This window comes from Selaginella moellendorffii, unplaced genomic scaffold (assembly GCF_000143415.4).
Source record: "Selaginella moellendorffii unplaced genomic scaffold, v1.0 SELMOscaffold_70, whole genome shotgun sequence".
NCBI lineage: Eukaryota > Viridiplantae > Streptophyta > Lycopodiopsida > Selaginellales > Selaginellaceae > Selaginella > Selaginella moellendorffii.
In genome coordinates, this window is record NW_003314331.1 from 881,998 (window position 1) to 905,386 (window position 23,389).

The window sequence follows — 23,389 nt, forward strand, 5'->3', positions numbered from 1 at the left end:
CTCTTAAGGTTTCTAAGCAATGCACGGCGTTATTGCTTTCTACAAAGACACCACGAGAGTCCTTGTTAACACTCTTGGATTTCAAAGTTATGGAGGCACACGCTCCATACGTCTGGGTGGGATGTTTTCTCAGAAATCCTGGAGGTCTCGAGTTTTCTTGACTTTTAGGGAAGGTCAGGTATGGACGTCCATGAGCAAGATGAGATTGCAGTTTCGCAATGGTTTCAAGACGCATGAGCCGCAGGTCTTAGAGATCATAACCTTTCCAAAGTTTGGAATTGGACAGCGTGCGTTTCTCATCCAGACTCAAGGTATGTATGTTTGGAGCTATGGCCGTTGTGCATTTTTTATGGTTTTTATGTTTTTGATAGAGGGAAACATACTGTGGGACTGCATCTCATTTCTAGACGATGCCACAGTGGCGATAATCAAGTCACTAGGTGGATTGAGAGCGATTGCCACCTCTCACCCGCATTACTACAGCACAAACTCTCGATGGAGCGAGGCTTTTGGAGGCGTCCCGGTTTATACCCGCGAATGGTATTGTCTACCTTTGTTTCTCTCTTTCATTTCGATCTCTCTGTATCCATACTTTTGCAGAGTGGTTTACCAGCACGAAAAGGTGAAGTTCTACTATGGGAGGGACTCACGCTTTTAGCCTTGCACAAATCCTCCACTGGTCTCATGGAGCTCAAGGAGAGGTGTTTTATTCACTGGAGATATCTTACAGGTATAAACTTCTGTCGTTTACAAACTTTGTTTTCGTTTTGTTTTCCTCACTCCATGTTTGATTTGTAGGTGGGGATGGACAACAAAACAGTGAGCATAATGAGATCGTATCCAAGCTATATACCACTCGTCCATGTTTGATTTGTAGGTGGGGATGGACAACAAAATAGTGAGCATAATGAGATCGTATCTAAACTATATACCACTCTTGTCAAGCCACACTAAAAGGATAGGCCAGGTGATCGAGCCATGGGATTTTGGGAGGCTCTACATTGCGTTTCAGGACAGAGAGGATGACGCTGCTTAAGCATCACAATTATCGATTGACTCTCAAGTAATGAATCAGACTGAAACTCGAGATGTCTTTCTGATTATGATTTGCCATAACATTGTTTCCAAAGCTAAATTGGACATTTGTTTTTGTGAGGGAGAAAATGCCACAATCAACTTAGAGTGAGCAGTGTTACAGCATACACAGTGGATACATGGAGTTTCTTTTTACAAGATCTTTTGTCTAAGCTCTAAGCTTCTCCAATGCTTGTCTTACATCTTCAACTCTTGCAATTTCCTTAAGCAGATTGCTTATCTTCTTCAATTCATCATATTTATGCCCTTTCCTGTTTTTGAATGCCCGGATGACAATTCCATTGCTGGGCTGCAAGCAAAAAGACTCTGGCTTGTCGTCCACGATCACCGTGTGTCTGAGGTCCCGCCCTAACCTTGAAAGATCTTTCACAACCTTTCTCCCTCCCACTTCCTTGGGCGAGCATGAATCTCTGTAGAGGCGATGGGTGAAGAGATCCCAGCTGGGTCGAGCCTATCCAATATCCTGTCCGCATAACGCTTCACCGCTCGAGTAAAAACCACGATCTCATATATCTGACTCATCTCATTTAGAATGTATCCACACCCGGCCGCTTTGCGACAAGGTAGCGTTGCAATGGAAGAATCTTCCCACTGAAGAGCTTGAGGGACGCTGTGGCCTTGTGGGCATGAATTAGTGTCTCGTCCATGTCTAACACAAGCGTGGGTTTTTCCTCCAAAGCTGGCGGTAGTAGTGGAGAACTGTGTGTCACCTTTACCTTTTTGTTCTTTACTTTGGTCACCATGTCGAGCGTTGCAAAACTCCAATCGCCATATTCTCTCGCCCTCTTCATCGCTCTGATAAAAAAGAAAGAAAGAACGCAAGCCCTAATTGTAAAGGACCTTTATAAATCAAATTAAATACACTTTACGAAATATACCATAATTCTGGCCGTAGAAAATTTCATGGATTTTTTCTCTCAGGCTCGCTGGTTTTGGAGGTGGGAGCGTTGTCCCGCTTAAATGGCAATCCACAGTTTGAGAGGAGTATGCGCAGTACTAGTGAACTGAACTTACTGGGAACGAACCTTGACATAACTGAAGATTTGTTCGATCACATATTCTGGAACGCAGAGAGAGTTCAGTAGCTTTGGTTCTGACCTCCAGCATGGATGTAAAGCGGATTTGAGTCACTGAAGGCGGAAGTTTGCTGGCTGAGAAAGAATCCAACAGCTCCAAATTTCCCTTAGCTCCAATCTAAACTCGCCTCAAGAAGTTCGTCTTTTGCTGATATCTATTCTGACTTGAGCATTGAGAACGTGTGTTTCATTGTAGATCATTCCAACCATGGTGGTGAAACCATGGTTATCAACGTTAAGGTGCTACTACTGCCACTGGAGTAAAAGTTTGTGCGAGCTTTTGTGTGAGTTCGTGCTCCTGGATCTTTATCTATGGGAGATTGCCCCCTTTGTTTGCTCAATCTATTCTCTTTTCTCTTGGCTCTCCAGAAATTATGGCTCCTACTCGAAAGCTTGTGCTTGCATCGCTCCTCTCATGCCTGGTCATCACTGCGGCTTTTGCTGCTGCAGTTTTGTTTAGTTCTTTCTCCAAAATCTCGATAGTTTCTGTGTCCACACCAGCGACGACCATGGCAATCCATCAGCAAACTACAGTGCTCAATAGTATAACTCTCTGTGTGTTTTCCATGGCGTTTTTTCTGTGGATCTTAGCCTTCCTTTACACGGCTAGGCCATGTTTTGTTCTTTGAAGTTAAGCTTGACTCGAGAAAATAAAGTGGTCAAGAAATGGATGATCTTGCTGGCCGGGTCTACTCTGCTGGATTTGTCACAGTCTTCGCTGGTTGTGAATTTCGAGTCGGAGGACACGTTCATTGACCCTGAAGGCAGCGCTCGCGGCAGTGGAAGCGTATACAATTTCTAGATTTTGAAAAGCGCTGTTTTCTGCTAGATTCCAAGTGGCTTGCAGGTTGGTGGTGGTATGAACTCGGGGAACGCGAAGTCCTATCTCGATACTGGGGCGAGTCATGTGTTGTCACCTCGGTAAGTGTTTTACATCAGTCTTGGAATTTAACTCTTAACATTGTGTGTGTGAGACTAAGTCTTGCTCTGGCATTCTCTCGAGAGCTTAGAGAGTTTGGTGCCCGGAAGAGGCTCATTGCTTCTTGGAGGTGGCCAATTCCAGAGATAGGCCGAGAGGAGCACTGTGCGCGCCATCTTGCTCTTGTAAGGCATTCGATCGTAAATAAACATTGCATTTTCAAGATGGTTTCTAGAGGTGAGCATATGGATCATTGTTGCCCAAGAGATGAGCCATCTTTAGGAAGGAATCTAGTGCCTCGTCCAAATGCCCATTCGAGGCATATGTGCCAAGCATGGAGTTCCAGGCCACCACGTGCCTCTCAAACAAACATTTAGCCTCCTCCAAGCAGCCATGAGGTGCATAGCCGTCGATCATAGCCGTAAATGCCACCTCATTAAGATCCGGGGCATCTTCAAAGAGATTCTTTGCTTGCTCCATATGCCCGGCCTGGTGATCATGGTCGTCCATGTTACTAGGGCATTCTATCAAAGAGATCTTTAGCTTCATCCAGCCGCTGGTTCTGGCAGTGGCCTTGGATCATGGCCGTCCACGGCGCGTGAGAGATGCCCGTTATGGGCATATGGCACGATCATGGCCGTGCTAGAAACCAGGGTTTGCTCCGGCATGGAGTGGAATACCGCCTCCGCCTCGCCGAGATTGCCACTCGGCGAGTACATCTCGATCATCGCGTCCCAGGTGATGGAATTCTTTGCAGGGATGCGATCGAAGAGCTGCTTGGCGCGCTGCACGTCACCGGCCGCGGCTTCAGGTCGTGGTTGCAAATGTAGGCCTGGAGGGTGAGATTCCAAGAGAAGAGATTGGGATCCGAGGTAGAATCGAAGACCGATCGCGCTTCCTCCAGGCAGCCGCAGCGGCCATACATCTGGACGAGGAGATTTCGCAGGAAGACGCTGTTGTTGTGGTCGCTGTGAAGGATCTGGGCGATGGATCCGGCGGCCATTGTCGCAAGATGTGACGAGGGCGGCAAGCTCTTATGCGCATCGCATCATGGCCGTTGGATGATGGGGACGTCCGAGGTTCAAGTCCTGGCAGGTTCTAGCTTCCCGATGTTTTTCATGGCATCCCCGATCGCTCAGCTGCACTCCAAATGCCGGGCGCGCTCGTCAACGACAGAATTAACTTCCTGGACACAAGTGGAAGAGAGCAGGCTGGTTTTCCGGGCGATGGATCAAAAGGATATCATCTCCTAGTGTCTTGGCGCAGCTTACGTTTGGGTTGAGCGTCTCAGCGGCAGTGCAAGATCTATCCTATCCGGTAAGCTCTTATTCCGTTTGCTCTCTTCTTGTTTCTTCTTTTCCAGTTGTGAGTTTTCGATTATGTTGACACGGTTGTGATGATCGGACAAGCCAGCACTTTCCAAAAGGACAGCACTATCCATACTTATGGAAACATCGTCTACATGAAATGCACATCTACTATACGATCTACATCTCGGACGTCTGTCCTAAGTCCATCTACAGGTACAAGAAAACTCATGTATATTTTGGAGAGAACTAAACGAGTGAAAAATAGGTGGCCATACAGACTGGAACCCTCCAAATACGCTGCGTTCTAGCTGATAGTCGTCAGCTGCTCTATACCGATGGCTTTCCAGTAAGAAACGTGTTTAACCGTGTTATATGCGCTTGCTTCAATGGAGCGTCCAACACCGCTCAAACAGGAGGCTTGGCCATGCGAGTGATAGTAAGCAGGATAAGCAGGGTCTGACCTGAGGTTCTGCTCCGCCTCCACCACATCCAGCAGCTGATGATATCTCCAGAGGATCTCAAGGTCTGTCAACCTTTCTCCTCGACTTTTAACAAGTTTGTCCTTTTACTGAGATCTTGGTCATCTCTTAAGGTTTCTAAGCAATGCACGGCGTTATTGCTTTCTACAAAGACACCACGAGAGTCCCTGTTAACACTCTTGGATTTCAAAGTTATGGAGGCACACGTCTGGTGGGATGTTTTCTCAGAAATCCTGGAGGTCTCGAGTTTTCTTGACTTTTAGTTTTAGGGAAGGTCAGGTATGGACGTCCATGAGCAAGATGAGATTGCAGTTTCGCAATGGTTTCAAGAAGCATGAGCCGCAGGTCTTCGAGATCATAACCTTTCCAAAGTTTGGCATTGGACAGCGTGCGTTTCTCATCCAGACTCAAGGTATGTATGTTTGGAGCTATGGCCGTTGCGCATTTTTTATGGTTTTTATGTTTTTGATAGAGGGAAACATACTGTGGGACTGCATCTCATTTCTAGACGATGCCACAGTGGAGATAACCAAGTCACTAGGTGGATTGAGAGCGATTGCCATCTCTCACCCGCATTACTACAGCACAAACTCTCGATGGAGCGAGGCTTTTGGAGGCGTCCCGGTTTATACCCACGAATGGTATTGTCTACCTTTGTTTCTCTCTTTCGTTTCGATCTCTCTGTATCCATACTTTTGCAGAGTGGTTTACCAGCACGAAAAGGGTAAGTTCTACTATGGGAGGGACTCACGCTTTTAGCCATTTTGCTATCCTCCACTGGTCTCATGGAGCTCAAGGGAGGGGTGTTTTATTCACTGGAGATATCTTACAGGTATAAACTTCTGTCGTTTACAAACTTTGTTTTCGTTTTGTTTTCCTCACTCCGTGTTTGATTTGTAGGTGGGGATGGACAACAAAACAGTGAGCATAATGAGATCGTATCCAAGCTATATACCACTCTCGTCCATGTTTGATTTGTAGGTGGGGATGGACAACAAAACAGTGAGCATAATGAGATCGTATCTAAACTATATACCACTCTTGTCAAGCCACACTAAAAGGATAGGCCAGGTGATCGAGCCATGGGATTTTGGGAGGCTCTACGTTGCGTTTCAGGACAGAGAGGATGACGCTGCTTAAGCATCACAATTATCGATTGACTCTCAAGTAATGAATCAGACTGAAACTCGAGATGTCTTTCTGATTATGATTTGCCATAACATTGTTTCCAAAGCTAAATTGGACATTTGTTTTTGTGAGGGAGACAGTGCCACAATCAATTTAGAGTGAGCAGTTGTTACAGCATACACAGTGGATACATGAGTTTCCTTTTACAAGATCTTTTGTCTAACTTTTAAGCTTCTCCAACGCTTGTCTTACATCTTCAGCTCTTGCAATTTCCTTAAGCAGATTGCTTATTTTCTTCAATTCATCATATTTATGCCCTTTCTTGTTTTTGAATGCACGGATGACAATTCCATTGCTGGGCTGCAAGCAAAAGGACTCTAGCTTGTCGTCCACGATCACCGTGTGTCTGAGGTCCCGCCCTAATCTCGAAAGATCTTTCACAACCTTTCTCCCTCCCACTTCCTTGGGCGAGCATGAATCTCTGTAGAGGCGATGGGTGAAGAGATTCCCAGCTGGGTCGAGCCTATCCAATATCCTGTCCGCATAAGGCTTCACCGCTCGAGTAAAAACCACAATCTCGTATATCTCACTCATCTCATTTAGAAATGTATCCACACCCGGCCGCTTTGCGACAAGGTAGCGCTGCAATGGAAGAGTCTTCCCACTGAAGAGCTTGAGGGACGCTATAGCCTTGTGGGCATGGATTAGTGTCTCGTCCATGTCTAACACAAGCGTCGGTTTCTCCTCCAAAGCTGGCGGTAGTAGTGGAGAACTGTGTGTCACCTTTACCTTTTTGTTCTTTACTTTGGTCACCATGTCGAGCGTTGCAAAACTCCAATCGCCATATTCTCTCGCCCTCTTCATCGCTGTGATAAAAAAGAAAGAAAGAACGCAAGCCCTAATTGTAAAGGATCTTTATAAATCAAATTAAATACACTTTACTAAATATACCATAATTCTGGCCGTAGAAAATTTCATGGATTTTTTCTCTCAGGCTCGCTGGTTTTGGAGGTGGGAGCGTTGTCCCGCTTAAATGGCAATCCACAGTTTGAGAGGAGTACGCGCAGTACTAGTGAACTGAACTTACTGGGAACGAACCTTGACATAACTGAAGATTTGTTCGATTGCATATTCTGGAACGCAGAGAGAGTTCAGTAGCTTTGGTTCTGATCTCCAGCATGGATGTAAAGCGAATTTGAGTCACTGAAGGCGGAAGTTTGCCAGCTGAGAAAGAATCCAACAGCTCCAAATTTCCTTTTCAAGAAGTTCGTCTTTTGCTGATATCTATTCTGACTTGAGCATTGAGAACGTGTGTTTCATTGTAGATCATTCCAACCATGGTGGTGAAACCATGGTTATCAACGTTAAGGTGCTACTACTGCCTCTGGAGTAAAAGTTTGTGCGAGCTTTTGTGTGAGTTCGTGCTCTTGGATCTTTATCTATGGGAGATTGCCCGCTTTGTTTGCTCAATCTATTCTCTTTTCTCTTGGCTCTCCAGAAATTATGGCTCCTACTCGAAAGCTTGTGCTTGCATCGCTCCTCTCATGCCTGGTCATCACTGCGGCTTTTGCCGCTGCAGTTTTGTTTAGTTCTTTCTCCAAAATCTCGATAGTTTCTGTGTCCACACCAGCGACGACCATGGCGATCCATCAGCAAACTACAGTGCTCAATAGTATAACTCTCTGTGTGTTTTCCATGACGTTTTCTCTGTGGATCTTAGCCTTCCTTTACAGTACAGATCCTGCCCGAGTGTACTCAAAACAGTAAGAAACTATCAAGATTCTAGGGAAGAAAACTGCTACCTTCATTTCCAGCAGCAAAAGCAGAAGTGATGAGCAAGCACAAGGTAAAGCTCCATGAGACACAGTGTGAAGTGTTGGTCACTGAATGGTAGCTACTTGAGTTATTGTTGATTACCGTTACCATGAACATAATTATGCTTGGAATCCTGATCCACATTTGCCTGCTCCCACATCACAACCAAAAATGTGATATAGACAAAGGTTATGACAAGTAAATCAACAGTTTTTTGCTGATCTCTGTCCCAACTCAAGACATCGCAATATGAAACATTGCCTCCAAATATGTCGAGAGAAGAGCCAGCAGTCCAGCATTTCTGTTGAGATCCAGATCTTCGAGCGATGTTACTGCACCAGCATACGTAACCGGGAGCTACACCAATAGTCACTCACAACTAAGCATGAAGAGTCCAAGATGATACGTACTGGAGACCAAGATGTTGACAAGCTCCTCATCGATTCCCAGCCTGGTGTGGCGGTAGGATTCCAGCTTAAACTATTCTACTTGTCTTACGTTTTCATTCCGAGATCCACCTCATGGACATGATAGTTGCGATTGCGCTAAACCAGCTAGAGTTTCTATCAATGCTTGGCAGATCACTAAACTTTTTGCCACCAGTCAGTATACTCCATCCTGACAAAACTTTTTCTTTTAGATATGTTACTACAAGGAATTTACTCGCCTTCTTGCTGCAACTCAGGTCCAACCTAAGACGATCAAGCACTGGCAATCACATGACTCGCTCTAGCATCGAGTCGCGTTCCACAAGTTGACACCACCACCGATCTGCAAGCCAGCAGAAGATCAATGTAATAGAAAGAAACATTTTCTAAACATTACTTGCCCAATAGTGCCGTGAGCGCTGCTTTCAAGCTCAAAGAATCTCCCCGGTTTTGAACTCATTGGTGCTCCTGGGATTGCAATTCACATGGGAGAATTCCAGCGGATCGTCAAGCTGTGCGGTTTCACCCCTGCATACAATGTAAGGGTTCTTTATGGAGTGTAGAGATAATACAATGAGTAAGGAAGCAACTGATGGGGTCTACTCTGATGGATTCAGTGGTTGTGAATTTTGAGTCAGAGAAATCGGCTGCCAAGTTTGCTGGAATGTACCTACGGGTGATCTTCCCTGAGAACATGTGTTCATAGCAAGGAGTTCAAATGGCATTGCAGCAGTAGGATCAGTATTTAACATTGTAATGCCTTATGCCATGTTATGTTCTTTGAGAGTTCACAACTAAAGATAACTCCACCTTAATAGTGCCTGGCCAGTTCTAATAAGACCTGGCCAAATTGCGATAGGCACTAGGCAGTTCCAGCCATGGCTTTCTAACAGCGAAGTTGCAAATGTTTTGGCACTGGTTGGTATAGACTGGCCTGGGTTGTAAACGAAAGTCTCGGTCCTTGGCCTTGAATTGTCCAGCCACCTTGGCCAGTCTTTGCGCTACAATGGCAGGCATTTCCAAGCAATGTTTTACAATGGGACTTGTGGAAGTGAAAAAAACTTGTTTAGGTTAAGTTCTCAAAGCGGAAGAACATAACATGGCCTAGCCTTGAAAAGAAATACAAAAACCATCCAACCAAAAATCATGGAAAACACGCACAGAGCTCTATTGAGCCCACAAGTGTTTGTTTGATCCATCACATGGTCTGTAAATCCAGCTCAAACAGAAAGAAACTATCAACATTCTAGAGAAGAAAACTGCTACCTTCATTTCCAGCAGCAAAAGCAGCAGTGATGAGAAGGCACGCAAGCAGAAGCTTTTGAGAAGGAGCCATTTCTCCGAGCAAAAGGAATGAGAAAACAAAAGGGGCAGCCATACACACAGAGGCTCCCACCGAGTTTTAGAATGCGAAGTGTTGGTCTTACAATTTGGGGTTGGTCAACCTCGGAAATGAATTCAGGATTGATCTCTGTGCCAACTCAAGACATCGGAATATGAAACATTGCCTCCAAATATGTCGAGAGCAGAGCCAAGAGTCACGTCTACAACGCCCCCAGCATTTTTTATGAGATCCAGATCTTCGAGCAATGTTACTCCACCAGCATACGTAACCGGGATCTACATCAATACTCACTCACAACTAAGACACCAAGATCATGAAGAGTCCAAGATGATACGTACTGGAGACCATTGGCCCAAGATCTTGACAAGCTCCTCGTCGATTCCCAGCCTGGGGTAGCAGCGATAAGGTTCCAGCTTAAACTATTCTTACTACTTGTCTTACTGCTTTCCTTCGACGTCCACCCCATGGACAAGAAACTCGTCGCAAAAGTTTCATGTGTTACAAGCTATCCATCTTCTTTCTGCAACTCAGGTCCAAAACGAGCCTCTTCCGGCCAACAAGGCGTACTAGCTGCTGGAGCCTTTCAGTGTCGACCTTGCCGTCCTTAAACACGAACTAGAAAAACCAAAGTTGGAGTTATTCCCTCATAAGACTGATATAAAACACTCACCGAGGTGACAATCACATGACTCGCTCCAGCATCGAGATAAGACTTCGCGTTCCCCAAGTTGACACCACCACCGATCTGCAAGCCGCCTGAAATCTAGCAGAAACGAGAGCTGTCAAAATCTAGAAACAAATGCAATAGTAAGAAAAAAGAACATTACTTGCCTAGATACGCTTCCAGTGCCGCGAGCGCTGCTTTCAGGCTCAAAGAATCTCCCCCGAGCATGATCACGTGTCCGCCGGGAAGATCATCGCGGCGATACATTCCAGCAAACTCGGCAGCCGATTTCTCCGACTCGAAATTCACAACCAGCGAAGACTGCGACGAATCCAGCAGAGTAGATCCCAAAATTTGCTTCATCTTTCCCTACAAAAAAACGCACACATCCAGCATTGGATCTCTCTCTCTCTCTCTCTCTCTCAAAAACATAGCTTGTAACATATGAAATTTTTGCCAGGATGGAGTGTGCATGGTCATGACGAGCGGTGGCAAAAGTTTGGTGATCTGCCAATTGCTGAAGAAACTCTAGTCGGTTTGGCGCAATCAGCCGACAAGTTTCTTGTCAATGGGGTGGACGTCGAAGGAAAGTGATAAGACAAGTAGTTTAATCGTTTCATCTGGCCGAGCTGCACATAGCCAGTGATCATCTCATTCTACGCTCATTGATCGATCGGGGAATGGAGATCGATCGATCAATCAAAGAGGTTAATCACTCATAACTTACACACCAAGATGATACGTCCTGGAGACCATTGGCCCAAGATTTTGACAAGATCCTCATCGATTCCCAGCCGCCAGAGCTTAAAGCTTTTCACAGACCGGAGTGCATGCAAGCACTTCCGGGTGTGGTAAGCAGCGAGTTTCGTTCCTTTCTTCCTTTTTTTCCTTGGTTTAAGTATCAGTTTCATGGATTTTTATTCTCAGGCTCGCTGGTTTTGGAGGTGGGAGCGTTGTCCCCCTTAAATGGCAATCCACAGTTTGAGAGGAGTATGCGCAGTACTAGTGAACTGAACTTACTGGGAACGAACCTTGACATAACTGAAGATTTGTTCGATTGCATATTCTGGAACGCAGAGAGAGTTCAGTAGCTTTGGTTCTGATCTCCAGCATGGATGTAAAGCGAATTTGAGTCACTGAAGGCGGAAGTTTGCCAGCTGAGAAAGAATCCAACAGCTCCAAATTTCCCTTAGCTCCAATCTAAACTCGCCTCAAGAAGTTCGTCTTTTGCTGATATCTATTCTGACTTGAGCATTGAGAACGTGTGTTTCATTGTAGATCATTCCAACCATGGTGGTGAAACCATGGTTATCAACGTTAAGGTGCTACTACTGCCACTGGAGTAAAAGTTTGTGCGAGCTTTTGTGTGAGTTCGTGCTCCTGGATCTTTATCTATGGGAGATGGCCCCCTTTGTTTGCTCAATCTATTCTCTTTTCTCTTGGCTCTCCAGAAATTATGGCTCCTACTCGAAAGCTTGTGCTTGCATCGCTCCTCTCATGCCTGGTCATCACTGCGGCTTTTGCTGCTGCAGTTTTCTTTAGTTCTCTCTCCAAAATCTCGATAGTTTCTGTGTCCACACCAGCGACGACCATGGCGATCCATCAGCAAACTACAGTGCTCAATAGTATAACTCTCTGTGTGTTTTCCATGACGTTTTTTCTGTGGATCTTAGCCTTCCTTTACAGTACAGATCCTGCCCGAGTGTACTCAAAACAGTAAGAAACTATCAAGATTCTAGGGAAGAAAACTGCTACCTTCATTTCCAGCAGCAAAAGCAGAAGTGATGAGCAAGCACAAGGTAAAGCTCCATGAGACACAGTGTGAAGTGTTGGTCACTGAATGGTAGCTACTTGAGTTATTGTTGATTACCGTTACCATGAACATAGGAATCCTGATCCACATTTGCCTGCTCCCCAAGTGGGGAGTACATCACAACCAAAAATGTGATATAGACAAAGGTTATGACAAGTAAATCAACAGTTTTTTGCTGATCTCTGTCCCAACTCAAGACATCGCAATATGAAACATTGCCTCCAAATATGTCGAGAGAAGAGCCAGCAGTCCAGCATTTCTGTTGAGATCCAGATCTTCGAGCGATGTTACTGCACCAGCATACGTAACCAGGAGCTACACCAATAGTCACTCACAACTAAGCATGAAGAGTCCAAGATGATACGTACTGGAGACCAAGATGTTGACAAGCTCCTCATCGATTCCCAGCCTGGTGTGGCGGTAGGATTCCAGCTTAAACTATTCTACTTGTCTTACGTTTTCCTTCCGAGATCCACCTCATGGACATGATAGTTGCGATTGCGCTAAACCAGCTAGAGTTTCTATCAATGCTTGGCAGATCACTAAACTTTTTGCCACCAGTCAGTATACTCCGTCCTGACAAGACTTTTTCTTTTAGATATGTTACTACAAGGAATTTACTCGCCTTCTTGCTGCAACTCAGGTCCAACCTAAGACGATCAAGCACTGGCAATCACATGACTCGCTCTAGCATCGAGTCGCGTTCCACAAGTTGACACCACCACCGATCTGCAAGCCAGCAGAAGATCAATGTAATAGAAAGAAACATTTTCTAAACATTACTTGCCCAATAGTGCCGTGAGCGCTGCTTTCAAGCTCAAAGAATCTCCCCGGTTTTGAACTCATTGGTGCTCCTGGGATTGCAATTCACATGGGAGAATTCCAGCGGATCGTCAAGCTGTGCGGTTTCACCCCTGCATACAATGTAAGGGTTCTTTATGGAGTGTAGAGATAATACAATGAGTAAGGAAGCAACTGATGGGGTCTACTCTGATGGATTCAGTGGTTGTGAATTTTGAGTCAGAGAAATCGGCTTCCAAGTTTGCTGGAATGTACCTACGGGTGATCTTCCCTGCGAACATGTGTTCATAGCAAGGAGTTCAAATGGCATTGCAGCAGTAGGATCAGTATTTAACATTGTAATGCCTTATGCCATGTTATGTTCTTTGAGAGTTCACAACTAAAGATAACTCCACCTTAATAGTGCCTGGCCAGTTCTAATAAGACCTGGCCAAATTGCGATAGGCACTAGGCAGTTCCAGCCATGGTTCTCGGCACTCTTTCTAACAGCGAAGTTGCAAATGTTTTGGCACTGGTTGGTATAGACTGGCCTGGGTTGTAAACGAAAGTCTCGGTCCTTGGCCTTGAATTGTCCAGCCACCTTGGCCAGTCTTTGCGCTACAATGGCAGGCATTTCCAAGCAATGTTTTACAATGAGTGTTCTTGGACTTGTGGAAGTGAAAAAAACTTGTTTAGGTTAAGTTCTCAAAGCGGAAGAACATAACATGGCCTAGCCTTGAAAAGAAATACAAAAAACATCCAACCAAAAATCATGGAAAACACGCACAGAGCTCTATCGAGCCCACAAGTGTTTGTTTGATCCATCACATGGTCTGTAAATCCAGCTCAAACAGAAAGAAACTATCAAGATTCTAGAGAAGAAAACTGCTACCTTCATTTCCAGCAGCAAAAGCAGCAGTGATGAGAAGGCACGAGAGGAGCAATGCAAGCAGAAGCTTTTGAGAAGGAGCCATTTCTCCGAGCAAAAGGAATGAGAAAACAAAAGGGGCAGCCATACACAGAAGCTCCCACCGAGTTTTAGAATGCGAAGTGTTGGTCTTACAATTTGGGGTTGGTCAACCTCGGAAATGAATTCAGGATTGATCTCTGTGCCAACTCAAGACATCGGAATATGAAACATTGCCTCCAAATATGTCGAGAGCAGAGCCAAGAGTCACGTCTACAACGCCCCCAGCATTTTTTATGAGATCCAGATCTTCGAGCAATGTTACTCCACCAGCATACGTAACCGGGATCTACATCAATACTCACTCACAACTAAGACACCAAGATCATGAAGAGTCCAAGATGATACGTACTGGAGACCATTGGCCCAAGATCTTGACAAGCTCCTCGTCGATTCCCAGCCTGGGGTAGCAGCGATAAGGTTCCAGCTTAAACTATTCTTACTACTTGTCTTACTGCTTTCCTTCGACGTCCACCCCATGGACAAGAAACTCGTCGCAAAAGTTTCATGTGTTACAAGCTATCCATCTTCTTTCTGCAACTCAGGTCCAAAACGAGCCTCTTCCGGCCAACAAGGCGTACTAGCTGCTGGAGCCTTTCAGTGTCGACCTTGCCGTCCTTAAACACGAACTAGAAAAACCAAAGTTGGAGTTATTCCCTCATAAGACTGATATAAAACACTCACCGAGGTGACAATCACATGACTCGCTCCAGCATCGAGATAAGACTTCGCGTTCCCCAAGTTGACACCACCACCGATCTGCAAGCCGCCTGAAATCTAGCAGAAACGAGAGCTGTCAAAATCTAGAAACAAATGCAATAGTAAGAAAAAAGAACATTACTTGCCTGGATACGCTTCCAGTGCCGCGAGCGCTGCTTTCAGGCTCAAAGAATCTCCCCCGAGCATGATCACGTGTCCGCCGGGAAGATCATCGCAGCGATACATTCCAGCAAACTCGGCAGCCGATTTCTCCGACTCGAAATTCACAACCAGCGAAGACTGCAACGAATCCAGCAGAGTAGATCCCAAAATTTGCTTCACCTTTCCCTACAAAAAAACGCACACATCCAGCATTGGATCTCTCTCTCTCTCTCTCTCTCTCAAAAACATAGCTTGTAACATATGAAATTTTTGCCAGGATGGAGTGTGCATGGTCATGACGAGCGGTGGCAAAAGTTTGGTGATCTGCCAATTGCTGAAGAAACTCTAGGCGGTTTGGCGCAATCAGCCGACAAGTTTCTTGTCAATGGGGTGGACGTCGAAGGAAAGTGGTAAGACAAGTAGTTGAATCGTTTCATCTTGCCGAGCTGCACATAGCCAGTGATCATCTCATTCTACGCTCATTGATCGATCGGGGAATGGAGATCGATCGATCAATCAAAGAGGTTAATCACTCATAACTTACACACCAAGAGAGTCCAAGATGATACGTCCTGGAGACCATTGGCCCAAGATTTTGACAAGATCCTCATCGATTCCCAGCCGCCAGAGCTTAAAGCTTTTCACAGACCGGAGTGCATGCAAGCACTTCCGGGTGTGGTAAGCAGCAGGTTTCGTTCTTTTCTTCCTTTTTTTCCTTGGTTTAAGTATCAGTTTCATGGATTTTTATTCTCAGGCTCGCTGGTTTTGGAGGTGGGAGCGTTGTCCCGCTTAAATGGCAATCCACAGTTTGAGAGGAGTATGCGCAGTACTAGTGAACTGAACTTACTGGGAACGAACCTTGACATAACTGAAGATTTGTTCTATTGCATATTCTGGAACGCAGAGAGAGTTCAGTAGCTTTGGTTCTGACCTCCAGCATGGATGTAAAGCGAATTTGAGTCACTGAAGGCGGAAGTTTGCCGGCTGAGAAAGAATCCAACAGCTCCAAATTTCCCTTAGCTCCAATCTAAACTCGCCTCAAGAAGTTCGTCTTTTGCTGATATCTATTCTGACTTGAGCATTGAGAACGTGTGTTTCATTGTAGATCATTCCAACCATGGTGGTGAAACCATGGTTATCAACGTTAAGGTGCTACTACTGCCACTGGAGTAAAAGTTTGTGCGAGCTTTTGTGTGAGTTCGTGGAGATGGCCCCCTTTGTTTGCTCAATCTATTCTCTTTTCTCTTGGCTCTCCAGAAATTATGGCTCCTACTCGAAAGCTTGTGCTTGCATCGCTCCTCTCATGCCTGGTCATCACTGCGGCTTTTGCTGCTGCAGTTTTCTTTAGTTCTCTCTCCAAAATCTCGATAGTTTCTGTGTCCACACCAGCAACGACCATGGCGATCCATCAGCAAACTACAGTGCTCCATAGTAGAGCTCTCTGTGTGTTTTCCATGACGGTTTTTCTGTGGATCTTAGCCTTCCTTTACAAGGTTTTGTTCTTTGAAGTTAAGCTTGACTCGAGAAAATAAAGTGGTCAAGAAATGGATGATCTTGCTCGCCGGGTCTACTCTGCTGGATTTGTCACAGTCTTCGCTGGTTGTGAATTTCGAGTCGGAGGACACGTTCAGTGACCCTGAAGGCAGCACTCGCGGCAGTGGAAGCGTATACAATTTCTAGATGTTGAGAAGCGCTGTTTTCTGCTACATTTCAAGTGGCTTGCAGATCCGTGGTGGTATGAACTTGGGGAACGTGAAGTCCTATCTCGATGCTGGGGCGAGTCATGTGTTGTCACCTCGGTAAGTGTTTTACATCAGTCTTGGAATTTAACTCTTAACATTGTGTGTGTGAGACTAGGTCTTCATTCTCCGACTTCAGTCTAAGTCTTCAGTCTATGAAGATTTCATGCTCCGACTTCATAGTCTTCATAGCCCTGACTACAATTTCAAGGACTTGTATCCTCATCTATATTTGACTTCTCACGGTCATCAATTCCAGTCTCAAATTCATGAGCACAAACCTCAAATATATGAAGATAATCTTTTGACTCTTTTATTGTTTTTGGAGTCTTTATCTTCCTTGTGATCCCAACTATAGTTGTTTACCATAACTATATTAGTCAATTTGTTGAGTGAAACACTTATCTGAATCACATTCTTAACTCTCTGAGGAAACCCTTATACTGTTCCCAAGATCCCAATGTCATTTAGCTTATTTTCTATCCACCACCTCACTTACAAGTTCACACATGAACTGTAGTGGAGAGCCATGTCTTCCCGACCTGCTACTCTTCAAGGATAAGTCCACTCCTAGGACCTTCTGATACCAACACTAATGGTGATATACTTGAGCACCAATAAAAGTCAGACTAAGGAACAGTTTCGATACCAAATTGTAAGCGACTAATTTTTCCATTCTACTTTAGTCACTTAACCACACCTTTGACCACTTGGAGGAATCTCTCTCACAACCTCCATAGGTCCAATTTAGGACTTGGGGCTTGTTAGCCCCAAGAATGGCATCCATGCCACTTAACCTTTGCACTTAGTCCTAGTGCTCTACATATTTGATCCCATGATCAACACCCCAAGGTACCACCAATATATCAGCCCATTACATTAAAGCCATGCCCATTCACCTTGGTCACACTAATGGTCTAACACCACCTGCATCGCAGTCCCGTCTCTCAAAGATTGGGCCATCCGTCCATGACTAATTATCCCAGATCCACTCCTTAACATCATTAGGATGCCCACTGACTTGGGGAATAGCCTCCCTAATATCTCTTTTCCGGTCCCCACCAAGTCCCTTTTCGTCCATGGCCGTGTTCGCTAACACTACCACTGGATCAAAACCCATAAACCTGACCACTAAGTCCCCTTGTTCTCCAGGACTTCTTTGTCATGTGACCACATCCTTGGTCACTAAACCAGAGGACTGCTCTTCTTCCTTTCCACCATTCAGGACTCTGGGACAACATTCCAGAACAACGTGGCCCTACACAAACCTCATGGGTACTCTCCCCACCTTCCACCTTTGTGTGCTCTAGCCATAGGCTTAAAACGAGGTTCCATTAAGCCATGCTAGATATCCAAGTAGGTAGTGCTACCCATGCTTGGACTGGGAGCATCAACCATTCGATCTCCCAGGGGAACTAAAGCCAGCTCTTGAACACTTTACTAAACTACCCCGCTTGTTGGTCCGTATTCACTTTAGTCTTGAACTTCTCAATGGTCAACTCATCACCCAACACATAGGTACAACTTTCCTGGGCCAAACTGACCTTTCCTAGCCAAATTGGCTCCACTAGGCTCCAACCCCCACACTCTCCCTATTATATTTTGGGAACCCTCTACAATGTATAATAGGGATAGTGACATGTGGCTTTGTTCCTTTGCTCTATGCTTAGGAGTTTAACTCCATACTTAGGAGTTTGCTTCTGTTCCTTCATTAGTGGCTTAAGGCCTTGAAACTTAAATTCCACTCCACGTGGCATGTGGCATATGGTATGTGACACGTGGCAATAAAAGGCTTAGGTTTTACTTCATGGTTTTCCTATGGTAAATCACTATAGGATAAAGGGTAGAAACCATGTTCATTACATTAGTGGATCCTTCTTAGGTATGAATATAAGTAGATCAATAAAGACTATAGAGATTAGTCTATTGGTTCAAGTAGTTATTGTTGTGCTCTTTTATACATTTTTCTTATATTAGACTAAGGTAATGCAAATGTAAGTTTGAGGTTTAGCTAAGTTGAGACAAAAAAGATAGTCATCAGGAATGAAGGATCAAATATGTAAATCATTTTTTATTTTTTTTTAGAGAGATGATTTAGCAACAAGATATGATCTCATTACTTGTGTTTGCATCATGCAATCAATAGTCTTTATCTTACTGCATGTTGATAATGATGGTCTTAAATGTGGTGAGTCATAGGATGAATAACGGTGAAGCACTAAACCATTTTGGTTAAATTTGCTATTGGAAAGCTTTGGTTACAATGCTTAATTCTTTTCTAGGGAATCTTATTTTTGCTCTTTGAATGGTTTAGTGTTGGATTAGTTTTGAGTTTGGTCAGAGAGAGAGTGGCATGAACTTATTCATGTTGTGAATAAAAGTTAGTTGTTGTAAATCTACCAATAGGATATAGTATTATATTGCATTTATCAAATAAAGTTGGCATTTGATATTCATGTAAATCTTTGTAATAGTAACATGGATATTACTCATGATATTACTCAATTGATGATCAAGTCATTATGATACTTATATCATAATCATATGGTCATGAGCAATATGTTTATGAGGTTTCTTGGTCAAATTGTCGTAAATATGACTTCAAGTATCGAAAGTTACTTGTCGCTCGAGCAAGTTACCTTTCGGATATTCTTTCCTTACTGCTAGGCCCGTTATTAGTTCTCACTTGGGCTAGTTGAGAAACTGGTTAATGACCATGTACTTAAATTGGATAAACATAAAGTAAGAACCCTATATGTTTCTTGCTGAGCATACTCGGCCTGTTTTGAGAAACTCCTGTCATTGGTTTGCATTTGCTAATATTAAGAACCCCCATGATATTGAGATTGGTCTCTCAATATTCACTACATGATAGCTTGCTATGTCTGCCAAACACCCTCACTATCATGCCTTTTGTGTTAGTCTCATTTTAGTCCCAAATGCTATTTATGGAAAGTGTCTAGATTTGCTCATTTGGCATATCTACGAAATGTAGAGATTGGCCTAAACATAATGGTATTCGTCCCATGTCCAAATTCACAATCTAACACCATTCCATATTTAGTAAGTTTTGAGCTTGTCCCAAAGACAAACTCTTGATACTAAGGGAGGCTTGGGGTGAAAGCCTAAAGTGTGTGTTCCTCAAGAGGGGGGGATATGGGGGGTTCCAAATGTATAGTAGGGATAGTGGGTAGGTTAGGCATGGCCAACCAACCTGAGGTATAGTCTAGCTCCCGCTTGCGTGCTTGTCCTTGTTTTGCATCTGGCTTGGGTCTAAGCCCAAGTTCCACACCATACTAGCTAATGGAGTATCCATGTCCTTGCATTAGGTCACCGGTATGTTGAAATAGCACCAGACTCCGTTTGGCCGTTTTGCATGCTGGTCATGGCATTAGGATGCTAGTTACTCTAGGACTGTTCCAAGTCGCTCTGGGCTCCTGTCCCTTCGCTCCTTGGGCTGTATGCTTAGGAGTTGCTCCATGGTTTGATTCCATCACTCCTTGGCTCCACGCTTTGGGAGTTTAGCATCGTTTCTTCGTCTAGTGGCCCAAGGCTTTGAACCTCGGGTTCTACACCACTGTCCTTTGGACATGTGGCATGTGACATATGGCATATAACACGTGGCACATGGAGGGTTTAGCTTTCGCTTTGTGGTGTTATCCTATGGTAAATCACCATGGGATAAAAGGTGAAAACCAAGTGCACTACATTTGGTATCAGAGGATACGTCTTAGCGAGTATTATCCAATGAGATTGGGCAACTAGTCTTGTTGCATACGCAGAGATGAAAACGATGATCCGAGTGGGTACACGTTTGGGTGCAAAGGCTTCACATTCGTTCCTTGGGTATAGATTTTGGTTACTTTGTTGTACCGTAATAATGTGAGCTTACTCTTGGGCTCATAAGATGGATTTGAGATGTTCCATTTGCACGAGTTTACGCTTAGGCTCGTGAGTGAGGCACATTAGCAACTCAAGGTTACACTTTGAGTTGGCAGGATTAATGTTAGCCTATTAGTGATTCCATAAGTTGTTCCAGTGGTTCCATGAGTTGTTCCATGTACCATGGGTGAAAGTAAACCTTCTCTAGGTTTGCTATGAGTGGCAAATAGGCTGGGCCGTAGCTATTTAGCACGGCACTAGTGGATCCTTTCTAGCATGATTACAAGTGAATCAACCAAGATTGTAGGGATTAGTCCATTGATTCAAATAGTCATTGTCGTGCTCTCTCATAAACTTTTTTTGGATTGGACTGAAGGCAGTGCGAAAGCAAGCTTAAGGTTTAGTCAAAGATGAGACCGAAAAGAGAGTCATTAGGGACGAAAGATCAAGCACGTAAATCATCTTCTCTCTTGGAGAAATGATTTGCAACGAGGTGTGACTCATTGCTCGTGTTCACATTATGCAATCAAGAGTCTCTACCTTGATGCATGTTGGAAATGATAGTCTTACAAATGGTGAATTGTGGGATGGATAGCGGTAAAGCACTAAACCATTTTGTCTAAGCTTGCTATTGGAAGATTTGGGTTACAATGTTCAATTCTTTTCCGGGGAATCTTGCTATTGCTCCTTGAGTAGTTTGGTGTTAGATTAGTTTTGAGTTTGGTCGGAAAGAGAGTGGCATGAGCTTGTCCGTGTTGTGAACAAAAGTTAGTGGTATTGGGTGTTATAAATTGCTATCGATAGAGTGTGGCATTTCTGTTGCATTTTTGTCGAATCGAGTTAACACTTGATACTCACATAAACCTTTGAAGTAATGACATGGGTGTTGCTCGTAGTGTTGCTCAATTGATGATCAAGTCATTGTGATACTTATATCATATCTATATGATAATGAGTAATGCGTTTACAAAGTTGCTTAGTTAAACAATGATCAACCCTAAAGTGGTTGATAGTGAAGCTAATCTACTTGCACAAAGTAGCATTGTAGTAGCTTTGATTGGATTCTTGATGGTGGTCCATTATGCTAAGCTTAAATTGGTACCTTGTTTCCTAGGGTTTGCCCATAACGTGTTGGAAAAAAAAAAAAGTTGTAGCATTTATTTGCTATAGCTTGTCAGTTGATCCATTGCACTTGGAGTAGATTATTGGATGGTGAAGGTATGTAGTTAAGGCATTAACATCACTAGCACTTGTGTTAGTGAAAGTGGCATTGTTATGTTGAGTGATAAAGAACTTTCCTTAAAACTTGATTTTCTATGTCATTTTTCTTGTTAGTGTTTGGGCTTCGCATTGGATCTTGAAAGTGATTGAAGAAGAGTGTTAATGCAATGTAGATATCCGAAGATATGGTCTTCGTGATCAAGTCTTGGATATTAAATTTGCATTTCACGGATATCAATGTTGGATGTTGGAAAAATGGGCAAAGATGTTTGATGCTTAAGCATACTATTGGGTCATAAGAATTTGTGTTGAGGTGAAACTATGTGAGGTTGTTAATAAAAGGATGTTGGTTGAGTCTTGAAAGTTTGCATTCTTGCACTAAGAGTCATTCTTTCTCTAGGATAGAAATTTTTTCACAAATTTTCTTAGGCTTTTCCAATAGCTGATCTGTTAGTCACTTAAATCATTCCGTTTTTGTAAGCCAATACAAACTAGTGAAAGGGTTGGAGTTGACTTCAGTTATCTTAAACTCTAGTATGTAATTGTGAGAGATTAATTTTTTCCATTCTACTTTAGTCACTTAACCGCACCTCCGACCACTTGGAGGAGTCTTATTCACAACCTCCATAAGTCCCACTCAGGACTTGGCTTGCTAGCCCCATGAATGGCATCCACGCCACTCAACTTTTGCACTTGGCCCAAGTGCTCCATGTGTCCGATCCTATGACCGACACCCCAAGGTACCATTGACATACCAGCCCGTTACGCTAGGCCATGCCCATTCACCTTGGTCACATCAGTGGTCCAACACCACCTGCATTACAACCCCGTCTCTCAAAGACTAGGCCATCCATCCATGAGTGGCTATCCCAGATCCACTCCATAGCATCCTCAGGATGCCTGCAAACATGGGAGATAGCCTTCCCCAATGTCTCCTTTCCGGTCCCTGCCAAGTCCCTTCCTGTCCATGGCCGTGTTCACCAACACTGCCACTGGATCAAGGCCCACAGGCCCGACCACTAAATCCAACTGTCCTCTAGGACTTTCTTACTATGTGGCTGTGTCCCTTGTCACCACACTAGAGGGCTACTCCTCTTCCTTTCCACAGTCTGGGACTTTGGGCCCACATTTCGGAACACCGTGGCCTTACGCAAGCCTCATGGGTACTCTCCCCACCTCTCGCCTTTTGGTGCTCTAGCCATGGGCTTAGAGCGAGGTTCTGTTAAGCCATACTATGTATCCAAGTAGGTAGTGCCACCCACACTTGGACTGGGAGCATCGGCCAGTCGATCTCCCGGGGGAACTAGAGCCGGCTCTTGAACACTTCACCAAGCTACCCCGCTTGTCGGTCCGTGTTCACTCTAGTCTTGGACTTCACAATGGGCAGCTCATCACCCAACACTGGGTCCGGCCTTCCTGGGCCAAACTGTCCTTTCCTGGTAGGGGGTTTTGGGGGTTCTTCGTCGCCGCGAATGGCTGTCCTCCCCCTTACTATACTTTTGGAGCTCACCAAACCCTCTAGGGTCTAGGAGACGAACGCTTTGGGCTTTCACCCTCTCAGACTCGAACTCGGACTCGGACTCGGACTTGGACTCGGGCTCGGGCTCGGTCTCGGCCTCGGCCTTAGCCTCGGTCTTGGTCTCGGTCCCGATCTCGATCTCGGTCTCGGTCCCGGTCTCGGTCCCGGTCTCAGTCCCGGTCTCGGTCTCGACTTCGGATTCCATCTCGGGTCCATCTCGGACTCCATCTCGGGTCCATCTCGGACTCCATCTCGGACTCCATCTCGGGTCCATCTCGGACTCCATCTCGGACTCCATCTCGGGTCCATCTCGGACTCCATCTCGGACTCCATCTCGGGTCCATCTCG

The 23,389-nt window shown here is 44.7% G+C and overlaps 2 protein-coding genes, 1 long non-coding RNA gene and 2 pseudogenes across 3 annotated transcripts; 2 read left to right on the forward strand and 3 right to left on the reverse strand.

Moving 5' to 3' along the window:
• The first annotated feature begins 4,854 nt into the window (after nucleotides 1-4,854).
• On the forward strand, nucleotides 4,855-5,648 carry LOC9640534. Its single transcript, XM_024659741.1, has 4 exons — nucleotides 4,855-4,923; nucleotides 4,993-5,291; nucleotides 5,354-5,520; nucleotides 5,581-5,648. The coding sequence occupies exons 2-4, from the start codon at nucleotides 5,096-5,098 to the stop codon at nucleotides 5,605-5,607; spliced, it is 390 nt and encodes a 129-aa protein (XP_024515509.1). The 5' UTR covers nucleotides 4,855-4,923; nucleotides 4,993-5,095; the 3' UTR covers nucleotides 5,608-5,648.
• Nucleotides 5,649-5,650: 2 nt separating this feature from the next.
• LOC112340768 lies at nucleotides 5,651-6,118 on the forward strand. The gene is made up of 2 exons (XR_002990267.1): nucleotides 5,651-5,711; nucleotides 5,780-6,118. It is a non-coding gene; the product is annotated as an uncharacterized LOC112340768 (long non-coding RNA).
• Nucleotides 6,119-6,226: 108 nt separating this feature from the next.
• Nucleotides 6,227-6,871, reverse strand: LOC9640535 (probable C-terminal domain small phosphatase). The gene has a single exon (XM_002985923.2). It carries the CDS (start codon nucleotides 6,869-6,871, stop codon nucleotides 6,227-6,229), a length of 645 nt encoding a protein of 214 aa, XP_002985969.2.
• A 2,836-nt stretch (nucleotides 6,872-9,707) lies between these two features.
• Nucleotides 9,708-10,972, reverse strand: LOC9640775 (annotated as a pseudogene).
• A 2,973-nt stretch (nucleotides 10,973-13,945) lies between these two features.
• Nucleotides 13,946-16,079, reverse strand: LOC112340781 (annotated as a pseudogene).
• Between the last annotated feature and the right edge of the window lie 7,310 nt (nucleotides 16,080-23,389).

Bases quoted from the DNA above. Each gene is read 5' to 3' on its own strand.
- LOC9640534 (XM_024659741.1), top strand. From the start codon at position 5,096: ATGTTTTCTCAGAAATCCTGGAGGTCTCGAGTTTTCTTGACTTTTAGT. The intron at 5,292-5,353 runs GTATGTATGTTT...TTTTTGATAGAG, and splicing joins GTTTCTCATCCAGACTCAAG to GGAAACATACTGTGGGACTG. The intron at 5,521-5,580 runs GTATTGTCTACC...ATACTTTTGCAG, and splicing joins CCGGTTTATACCCACGAATG to AGTGGTTTACCAGCACGAAA.
- LOC9640535 (XM_002985923.2), bottom strand. From the start codon at position 6,871: ATGAAGAGGGCGAGAGAATATGGCGATTGGAGTTTTGCAACGCTCGAC.